Below are 11,428 nucleotides of genomic sequence, written 5' to 3'. Positions count from 1 at the left end.
TTTTTTTTTTTTTTCCCCCTCCAACTACTATGGGACTCCATTCTTATGCATGAAGATTTACATCTTTGCTTCGTACACAACCACTTGATTGGCTCCACTGAATTAAAAAGTTTTGGGTTTTGTTTTTTTTGGGTTTTTTTTCCCCCTTTCTTCCTCTTCAAAAAAAGAAAACTAAAAAACATCCCAATTTTCCTCAGCAATTATTTTGAATCTGCCACTTTCGTTAGTGAACAGAAATCATTTCTATGATTAGGAATAAATGCTCTTATCTTTTCTCAGATATTTTAAAAAAGGTTTAAAAAAAATACAAAAAAAAAAAACAGTAAAGTTGACTATCAAGATTTTTCATAGGCAAATATTCAGTGGGAGACATTCAATCCAGAAAAGCTTCTTTAGCTTGGTTTAAAGTAAAGAAGCAGCACTACCACATAGCATATTGTACATAAAATTTTCAGCTTGAAGACTGTACAGTAAACAAATACACAGTTAGTAGAGTGATGTGGTTAGGCTGGTATTTTACATGTTGTATAACTAGAAGGATTATCACAGCAGAATGAGATAACCAAAAATAAATGAAAATGCTCACCCATGTCTTAGGCTCGCAGAAAAACTCCAAAGGGAGCAACCTCCAGAATGAGACAGCTCCCTAGCAGCAGTCAGCCCTTAAATGGGGTCTAGGAGAGGTGCAGCCAGGCTCCACTCCTTCCAGTCACACAGCTGAATCGCCTTCACCTGTGCTCCTGCAGCTGACTCAGTGCTTGCCACAGGTGATCAATCAGAGGTTCAGGCCATGAGTCAACAGTTCCCGTACAAAGACAAACATCAGAAAAGAAACAACAGAAGTGGTATTTTGTACTTCTATTATAGGAAAGAAAATTCCACCTACATTTGTAATGTAAAGAAACTGTACTGTATGAGTATTTATGTATGAGTTATAATATGTAGAAAGGTTTCTGTGTGAACAAAGGAAATGTTTTGTTCATTATGAGACCAACTCCTTTTGTGTGAGCAAAGAGCTGCAGTTTTCTTTCTCATAGAGCATTTATCTCCCATTAGGTACAGAAATCAAACAATTCTGAGAACATCTCCAGCACAAAACGTGAGCTTCACTCATTGCAGACCTCCTTCAACCTCAGCTGGGCACTGGATATACTTTGTCTACAGGAGTTTCCTTCTGTCTGCACATTTAAGTTATGTATTTTATCTATTTATTACTTCTCGTGTGTTAAGACATTTCTATATTCCAGTGGCTTATATTGCTCAAGAACTATATGTGCTTCCTTGCTTTGTCCCCTCATTAAATACACACACACACACAAAAAAAACAAAAACAAAACAAAAAAACAGTGCAAAACTCACAATGTAGTAAAACACTCTACAACGATGCAGTGCAAACTAGATTCCTTACCTTATCTGAACTTTCCTTCGTTTAAGAATTTTTTTTCTTATCAAGTTTACCCAAATTCTCTCACTTTACTGGAAGCTAAACTTCATAAATAAATTTTGAAATATTTCCACCTTCAAATTTGAAAAACAAACATTTTAATTACATCTTACTATTTAAATTCTAAGGGAAAGTCTTTAGTTTCTTCTTTATCTGAAGAGGAACTGGAATAGCCCATGAAAAATAAATGAACTTTGAAAAATGTCTAATGTGAAGTATTTCTAAAATATTAAATAGACAATGATACAATATAGTTAACACACAATTAAAGTATAAAAAGCAACACAAACCTCAGTAATTTTTTTCATTTCCTGGCTCTGCCTTCTTTAAAAAGTAAATTAAATTTTAATCAATACCTTGAACACTACTACGTATTGAAAGCCGTCCTGCATTTTAGCTTCACTGCCCATATCTGAGAATAGGAAGTTTCAATTTTATATTTATAGAAAACATACATTAAATCTGTTGAAAACGGTATTTCTAACATTCATCTTTTGTTTAACTATCAGGATAGAATAACTTCCTGACTGTGGAGTTTTAATGCTAGGCATGAGCACCATTAGGCACCCACACCAAGATTGGAAATCCAGACCTGCATTTGAATTCTGATGTTTTTCACCTTGCACATTTTTGTTGTCCTCGAAGAGAAGAGCGTTTACAAAGAAAGCTTGCAGCTAGGAGTGCTTTCTCATTTTTTATTTTATTTTATTTTAAGAATTATTTTTAAAATAAAGTTCAGTTTGTAAAAAATAAAAAATAGACCTTCAGACTGCGGTATTTTGACGACATTCCTCAAGTGTCTCCTCAGGCCTCTGCTCATAAAATACTCCATGCAGAGAGCAGTTCTGATGTCTTAATAGTTCCAAAATTTTCCTTTCCTTTGCAATATAATCTCAATTTTTATTTTTTTTTTTTAAATAAGCTTCTCTTTTCCGGCATTTGAGTGGCATTATAGCTTCATAATGTGTTTTTGTTCCTTTCAGACTAAAAGTAAATAAGAACGGGACCAACTTGGCTAGAATAAAACCATTTATTTGCTCAAGCAACATTTCAAGAACACCTGCATAGCTATTTTGGAAACATGCTGGTATCTCCATTCAGCCTTCCACGTCTGTTATCCACCTTCAGGTACATTATGCCTGCTTAATGATGACAAACGCACAGCATATCCCATACCTTCACATTCAGCTAAAGATATCTCATTTTTCTACTTCTAGCATTTGAATTTCTTCTAACATGAAATGGCCAGTTCCTGGAAAGTTTCTATTTCAGTGATATTTAGATAAAATCAAGCCTTGGCTTGTACTTTCCTGTGCTTCCCATTTTTCCAAATCTGAGGAGTGCAATAAAAAACCATCTCTTCTGCTGAACAAGACCAGGCTATGGAAAAGAGCAAACATGGGTTTCTGCTCTTACAAGGTCACTGAGAAATATCTTTTATGCTCCATAGAGAACCACATCACAGCTATACTCCAGGTATACAATAGCTCACCAGTTCTGCTACTAAGGCATCTTTCATTGCCACAGAAGCAGCAGTTAAATTTTACACTTCAAGGGCACTTTAAAACAAAGATCCCTTGTCTCTGCCTCCCTTGCTCCTAACCTCCACATGCCAAACCTGTGTTGTTGTTTTTTTTTGACTGAGCCGGAATGCTGGCATCTGACAAATGTATGAGACAACTTTGCACAGTTCAGGTGGAAAGCAGCATGTACAAATGAGTGATGATCAAGAGTCAGAGAATGAAGCACTCATAACTTGTGTGGCCAAAGCACTCTCACAGAGATTAAAGCCTATGGCTGAAGTGCAAGAACTGAGAACTTTCTCTTCTTGCAAATAATACTATCAAGATCCGTAATTCATGACAGCACAGCAAAGAAGTCTGAGATTATGCAAGTCTGGAAATTAAGGCAAAATGTTTTAGGTATTAGGGCTGTGACTGTCTGCCCTCATTTACGTGGTACGTGTTTTAAAGAACGATCAACTGTTTGACGTTGCTTGTGATCTCTGATGAATCACAGCTTGCAGAAGTGATTCAGAGATGACAAGTCTCCAAATTTGGCTGCGCCAGTATTCAGCATTGTGCACTTGCCCACTCAACACCCACTGCTTCCAAACATAGAATTTAGCGTTCAGCAGCTTATACTTGATACTTTCTGCCTCAGCTTCTCACACATTATGCCTACTTCATGCTGGTGATCCTCCCTTTGAAATGTTGCAATACTTTCATGCATTTGGAACTTTAAATTCTGAAAGGGACATTTTACAGAAATGCCTTCCAGTTGGCACTGTGCCCAGTTAGAAGCATCTGGGAAAAAGAAAAAATTAAATGCATTTACCTTTCCACAAATCCTCACTGTCCCTTATATACAGAGGCTTGTTGTAAGTCATGAGCTAAAATACCAGAAAAGTTTATTCTTTCAAAGCCCGATATATTTTCTACAAGCACTTTATATGCCTCAGGTACCCTCACCAGCTCCATCTCTCCATCTTACTACCATGGGAGGATGGAGACAGACTTATTGCTCAAGCACAAACAGCAGCAGCTGCATACACCTTTTCTCTGTCAGCAGCGCTTCAGGTTCTGCTGCTGTACTACGTGAAGTTGCCAATTTTCTTAATGTACAGGGAACAATATCCTTTAATTTAAGAATGAAGAATACTAAAATTACTACTCCAAAAATAAAGGGGTTTTATTGGTATATTTTTGTTTGTTTGTTTTTTAAATACAGAGTTACATACCTCATTTTGACACACCACCTGTGTGTGAGTGCACTTTGTGAGAGATTAGTGACCCAAGCCTGAGAAAGCCTAAAGCCTAAAGCCTTCAAGCCCACTTTGGAGAGAGTAAGCCCTGCTGTCTTAAGGTATTAAGAACTGTAAAACATCTCATAGGCTTAAAGTATTGCTCATGTTAATTGCCATTGCAGCCGAATCTGTGAAAATGCAATATTTTCATGCTTTGTCTGTACTAATGACTTTATGGTAAGGAAGCAGCTTATACAAAATATACTCTGCTACCTTCCTCCTCTCTCTGCTCCCTACTCCAAAAAGGAAGGAATCAAAAGGGTATAAAGCCATTAGTGGCTAAGCAACTCCTTTCACAACTAAGCAAAATTTTTGCAAATGGAAGAATTTTGGTTTCAAGCCAGAAGTCCAGTCCCTGAGTAACCCTCTCGCTATGCGACTACGCAGCTGCCTTGCCAACCCTGGCACTAGGGATGTTCAGCTGACACAGACCAGTAATAAACAGAGCAAGCACGCACACCGGGTACGTGCAGGACACAGACACAAGAAATCGTGCAGGTCCAGTGAGCACAGCACCACCGAAAAGCACTGCCTGCGAGGCAATCCATCTAATCCCCCAACACCGGCTGGGTCCCAGCTCTGCTACTTCTGAAGTTGTGCTGATGCCAGTATGGGCTGTAAGCACACTGAGTGAAACACTGCCTTTCGATTCCTGCCTTACTCTAATAAATTACTTAAGATGAATGCACTTTTATCAGATAGTTTATCTCACATTTCTTTCTTGAGCAAAATAGTTCCCAAGTGGCAATGCTATAAGCACAGCCAAAGTTGCTTTTCTGAAGTGAAGCTCACTCCAGAAAGAAAACTTACTTTCCAAAAGCAATAAATTACTTAGGGATAAAGAAAACGATGATCATTTCTGTATGTGTAGCTGCCTTACCACCAAGTCAGAAAATCAACTGCTTTCTCAGACCTCCTCCACAGTCAAGGAACATGCTGAGTGGTTGTGCCAACAGCTGCAGGTTGCTGGGATGGATTTTGAGGTTACCGAACACTGACTCATCCTCCTTCATTCCCCACTTCCAGAAAAGCACTGAAAGATACCCATAAATCCGTAAGTGGGATGTACTGAAGCAGATCTCAAAAGACTATGTCAAACAGATGTATCATTACAGGAAAGAAGTACACAGCTATCAAATAATACGTTTCAGTGAAAATGGTAGAAGCATTCTTTTCTAGTTGTGTTTAATGTTATTTTTGGATGTGAGAACGGAATTTTGAAAAATCAATAATGTTTCTGCAAGGTTCTCAGGTACTGTTGGGAAGGATGGTAAGCTTCAATAGTTCCCAAATTATTTGTTTTGCTAAGTTTTTGGCAGCAGCTGAAGGAAGAGAACCACTGGGGCTGAGTGTCTGAAGTTACTCTTCCCTGCAGCTCTGCTGTCAAACAGCTCCAGCAGTGCAACCAGTAGCTCTAAAAACTCAATATTGGTTCTCAAAATGCATTTTACAAAGGCTTTGCCCACTAATCTATACTCCACCATAAAATCAAACAATCCCATTAAAAAAAAAAAAAAATTAATAAAAAATAAGTGCTTTACCTGACACTTCAATCACAAGGAGTTCCTAAGACAGAATTCTGCTCCCTTGCACTCAGAAAAACAGCAGAGCACTCTACCCTGCCATGCAAGTAAGTGAGTAAAAGAAAATAAAGTTTCACCAGTACTTACTCCGTTCAGAAGTGAACCCATGGAAGACCACAGCAGAAACAAAAGGTAACTGAAATGCATGTGTTCCTTTAAAAGTTCATTGCAGCAGCCAAACAGAAAAATCTGAACAAATCTGGAAATCTGTCTTCTTTTGGGGCCTATCAGTCTCATTCCTATCAGATCACAATAAGAGTGGAGTAGTAATACTCAGGAAAAATAAAATAAAATATTAAGCTACAAGTAAACATTGAAATTCCTTGTTAAACAGTGATATTAAAGAATATTAAAGGTGTGAACATCCCAAGTGCTTCTTAGGAGTATCAAAGAGTCAGTATAGTTCATGAATATAAAATAAAAGACAAGCTATATTATTATCAGCTAAAAGCTGAGAGATCATTGCATCTATACGATGATCTGCTGCTCCTTACCCCCATCACAATCTCAAATTCAAGTACTTAGCAGCAAAAAAAATAAAATAAAATAAATTAGGTGAAAGCAAAACAAGCCAGATACTTCACAAATGTCTCTTTTGTTGCAGAGCACCTTCATGTCCCTGCACTCCCAAAGTCTCACATACACTGCTGGGAAAGCTGCTGCTTTCCTTCCGATGCACATACAAATGTCCCAAAACAAACTGTTAGAAAACTCAAATTTTTTAAAGTGCTTTTAAAATTAATGAAAATTAACAATAATTTCCTAATTCTGATTGCTTGAGATAGCTTAGTGACATTCAGAAAATGCAGCAAAGCTTTCAGAACTAATTTGGGTGAACAGTTAAGATCACACACAGAATCACACAGAATCGCAAGGTTGGTAAACGACCTGCAAGATCATCTAGTCCAACCACCCTCCCATTCCTATTAGTACCACAGGCTACTAAAGATCTTTTTCTGGTGTTTATTACTACCAGTAATTACATTCAGGCAGCTCCGTATGCACTGCCATCCACCTGAGAGTTGATAACCTTGGCAAAAACTTCTTTTAAAAGAAAAAAAAATTAGAAGTGTGAGCACGGTAAACATTTACCCTTCCAACCAGTGTATATTAAATGTAGTGCTTCATCTGACAGTTGATTAGTAGATGCAAGTAGATAGCAATAAGCAAGTCCTAATACACTGAGAGGAAAAAAAGATACGAAAAAAATAACAACATCTAATACAACTGAGGAGTAAAAATAATGCATCTAAGAACTCATGAAAAAAAGATCTCACTCTTTAAAAACTTCCCATATTTTTCATTAAAGGATTGGTTGTTCTTTTGTTGCTCATTTTTCAAGACAGAACCTCATAACACTAAACTATCTTTAACTGTTCCAGTGGTAAAAATATTCCCTGTTCTGAGTCAGTTTCACAGACTGCAAGCAAATGCTCAGAAAGAGGCAATTAACAAAAGCTGCTTTCATTCTGAAGTCTTGAAGACTTTATGCTCTGCAACATTAGCCTAAGCACAGGCTACATAAACATCCACAGACACTCACTAAGACGGAGCTGTTTTGTGTATGGAAACGGAGTTGGGAATACATTTATCGATCTCCAAATGCGAGCCTGAAACTGAGAAGGGTTGACAGTGTAAGAGAAATGAAAAGAAAGCAAAGAATTTCCTGTGAGAAACCATTCTTAACAAGCTCACTTGAGCGTACTGTAGAAATCACTACATTTTGCCGTAATTGCTTCAGTGTAACTTCAAGTCACATTACGACCTACTCCCCTAAGAGCAATGGAACAGGGAAATAAGCAGACAGGCTACTTTGGGGTAGTAGAATAATCTCACTCCTCTATCAACTCCAAACATAACTTTTGTTTAGGAAACCTGATATGAAGTGTCATAAAATATCAGCACGTAAAAGTGATCTGTTCAGATTATCAAAAACTTTTCTACTTAAAGAAAGAAAAAAGATGAGAAACATCCATTCTGCTGGGGTTCTTCTGAAAGTTCAACACAATTCCAGTTGTGATATGATACACCTGTTGGACTTTGGTGCACTTGTATCAGCTAACAGAAGCAACTTAATAACACAGCAAATGGCTGAAGCCTGTCAACGCTTCAAGAAGCTCCTAGCAATCCAAATATATCTACATTTCCTTTGAAAATATTTAGCAATAAATATAATTAGAGTAAGAACAATGGCAACATGCAAGAACTACTTAATACAGTCAAGTAACAAGCTGTTACATTTAATTTAAAATTACCTTTTATTTTTCACAAGTTTTTCCAACACATTGTGCATTTTGGCACCGTAGACTTTGAGATAGTTTGCTTCAAGTTTCTTTAAATTACAAACAGTAGATACAGTAGGATTATTTTAAACGGATTTCTTTAAAACAAATGGCAAGTTAAGATCCTTCGGTTCAAAAGAGGTTTCCGCAATTTCATTTTCCTGATAGAAAATTCAAGTAATTTTAAATAATAGAAAATTGTCTTTACAAAATATCCCGCTATTAGAATTTATCAGCACTGTGAAAATAAACATCAAATTTCCAGCATCAATTGGTTGCAATTACACATTTAGAAAAATAACTCATTTCAAAGGAAGGTCACTTGGTGAAGAAAAATAAATTTCCAAGAGGATGAGTTCTTAAAACAAATGATGAAAACATTTTTTCTTAGCTAAACTATTTGTTGCTTCTTCTTTGCAATTTTTTTTTCTCCTCTAACGATGAGAATGAATTAAGAAGACATGTTACCAAACTGTTTTCCCTTCAGTATATACCAGCTGATGGAATTATTGCTTAACTCCCAATGACTGTATATGACATTCACTCCATACTGTTTTTATGCTGTGCTTTTTAATCGATTGGTACCAAATACACATACCACACAACTTCAGGTGTGTCACTTACAGAATGGAAACCACAATAATTTTTTCAGGCAATTTTGCATCTAGGATGTTTTTTTCCCAACAAAGAAAGAATTAATTATAAAACATTTTTCCATTCTCTCTCCTCACCTATTCTTCAAGACAGCAGAATGGAAAAATAAGCAGGACACGTTTACTTTGTAACTCAAGGCTCAGAGCACATATTGAGAAATCTTCAACAATTTAACAACGGTTTGTTTTTTCATTCTTTTAGCCCAAAGTAACCTTGCTGTCTGGGAACAGTAACTCTGTGTATCACCATCTTCCAGAAGAAAACTATAAATAAATGTTTATGTAAGGAACCAAACACTGATGTTGAAGAGGGCAAAACAATAAAATTAAGGGTCAATAAATGATACTGCAATGTATCTTGTGCCATTCAAGATAGGAAGTCCTTCATGTAAATGAGTAAGTCTTCCTGGGTGCATAAAACTCCATCCTTTCCTTGGTGATTCAATGGAGCAGTTGTACCTAAGAAATTTACATCCACCTCCCTGTAGCAAAAATAAAATCAAAAAGAATCCCATCACTGCACTCATTTACCTGTGTTTTTATATGACTAGGTTCTTTATACTTATACACAGTTATTAATAATAGACTTTTTAAGATTAGTCCTTTTTAATCAAAAAGCAAAGAAAAAAGAAAACACCACAGCAATACAGTTAAAATGACATCGCCTTCAGAACAATAAATATCAAGCAGGATATAGCAACAAAAAAAAGTTTCCTTTTGATTTTCTTTAACGTCCCCTGGATATCAACTCTTTCAATCAGCATCTCTGAGGAACAGTTCATCAATAACCGTATGGTAGGCAATACAAGAATGGAGCAAATCAACATCCACCTTCACCCAAGACAGTACTTAAATTTTAAACAAATTATTCCAACTGTCAGTTTCAAACTGAAGCAGTATTTTCTAAAGGAAGAAATCTGGGAAACATACTTAAAAAAGGATGCCGTGAAGAGAAGCTTATTCAACCTGGTAATATTTTAAATATTTGAAACAATTGCTTTCTACTGCAAGAAGACAAAGCACTTCAAAAATGTTAAAAATGAACATCTCTGAAGTTTTTCTTAAACTTCTTCCCAGCACCATCTGAAGCCATTTTGACTAATTCAACCTGACTGCATCAGCAGGTATGGATCCTGCAACTGAGAAAGTTTAGTACTCCAAAACACCACTCAATCGTATATCTCAATTTGTGTTGCACATATTTTCCCTTTCAACACTGTATTTAAGCATGTCTGTTTGGGTTCTTGTTTGGAAACAATATTACACACTTAAAAGGATGATGTTTTTTAGCTCAATAAATAACTTGCCAACTTACTTGAAAATCCTCTCCTACTTTGTTGAGTGCAATGTTGATTGTGAATGTAGAGGAGTCGTGATGAGGTCTGAGCGATCGTTGTCTGTCAGGGCTGTATTTTACAACAAAATTCAATAAAGCATATCCCTGAAACAAAATATACAATCAGACTTCAACATGTGAACTTCGTTGTCACACAAAGGGCTATGAGTTTTCTTTGCTAATTCAAAACTCAGTTAAGAACACAACACACATCTGTAATACTGCTACATCACTTGTTAACTCATCAAACACAGCATACAGTTCAATAAAATACTTAGAATTATTTATTCTATTCAGAGATTATCTGCAACTTTTAAACACGTACCTTGGTATAATAACCAGCAAACACTTTTAACGTTACTGGTGCAATGAACTCTCTTATGAAGTGCAGCCATTCGTTATCCAGTCCAATTTGCTTCATATGGATATCATCAGTTGGGACATTTTCATAACCACCAGAAATACGGCTGTCCTAACGAAAACACCATAAATAGCTTTGAAATATGAGCATGGAATGCTTCTGGCACTTCTACAAATATGTAGAATCTGCAGAATCACAAAACTGCAGAGTAGTGCTTTAGTGGGCGTATGTGAGCTTGATGCACAGTAATCTCACAGCCAACTGCCATGATATAAATTGCTGAGATATCAGTGGGCAGGAACTGGGCAGTTCTTAGAAGGTGAGTCAATATTTGGACGTACTGCCTGTAAATAAGGATTTCACTAGGGTACCATTTTTAATTATTGAGATGTAGACGCAATAGAATGTAGATGAGTACAGGCATCAACTCGTCATGATAACAAACATGTTAAAATACTTTTATCTTAAAAGTATGCTAAAAAAAAAGTTTCTCTGGGGGCTCCAACCTGCAGTAAAACCCTGACTGTAATTCATCTCCTTCCAAATATTTGTGAAAACGACAAACGTTCCTGTTCTCAAAGCTTTGGTTTAAGTTAGTAGTTAATACTTCAAGCTTGGTGCAAGTACTAACACAGTACTTCATAATGTCTGTGGATACGTGCTTTGAGGGACAAGTCTGATAAATCAAGACCTTAGAGGAAGTCAGAAGAATTATCAAAGACCAGCCACTGCTGGATAACTTGGATAACTAATACAGCAGCTGTTGCTGTTAGTGTCTGAATTTTCTAGTTCAATGTTAACCGAGGATGTCTCTAAATCTACTGAACATCAAACTGCATGGCAGACAAAATTCAGTATTTTACTCCACACAGCAGATGTCTTAGGTTATTAGCATTTCTTGGACACTTTGTTTATTGCAGCATGCTGTGGCTTGTTATAAATGTACTGTCTTAGTAAGGACGT

General features: G+C 36.6%; 1 protein-coding gene and 1 long non-coding RNA gene across 2 annotated transcripts in view; one reads left to right on the top strand and one right to left on the bottom strand.

Moving 5' to 3' along the window:
• The first annotated feature begins 2,179 nt into the window (after positions 1-2,179).
• Positions 2,180-2,819, top strand: LOC122183949. The gene is made up of 2 exons (XR_006180431.1): positions 2,180-2,572; positions 2,662-2,819. It is a non-coding gene; the product is annotated as an uncharacterized LOC122183949 (long non-coding RNA).
• A 5,253-nt stretch (positions 2,820-8,072) lies between these two features.
• The window catches only part of PLOD2 (procollagen-lysine,2-oxoglutarate 5-dioxygenase 2), a 47,599-nt gene continuing 44,243 nt past the window's right edge, over positions 8,073-11,428 (bottom strand). The window contains 3 exon segments of the mRNA XM_042878450.1: positions 8,073-9,250; positions 10,084-10,209; positions 10,430-10,576. Of these exon segments, the coding sequence (XP_042734384.1) occupies positions 9,095-9,250; positions 10,084-10,209; positions 10,430-10,576 (429 nt within the window). The 3' untranslated portion in view covers positions 8,073-9,094.

The sequence above is a fragment of the Lagopus leucura genome, unplaced genomic scaffold (genome assembly GCF_019238085.1).
Source record: "Lagopus leucura isolate 7727_CA_CO unplaced genomic scaffold, USGS_WTPT01 Super-Scaffold_100021, whole genome shotgun sequence".
Lineage (NCBI taxonomy): Eukaryota > Metazoa > Chordata > Aves > Galliformes > Phasianidae > Lagopus > Lagopus leucura.
This window is presented reverse-complemented; position numbering and strand designations above follow the sequence as displayed.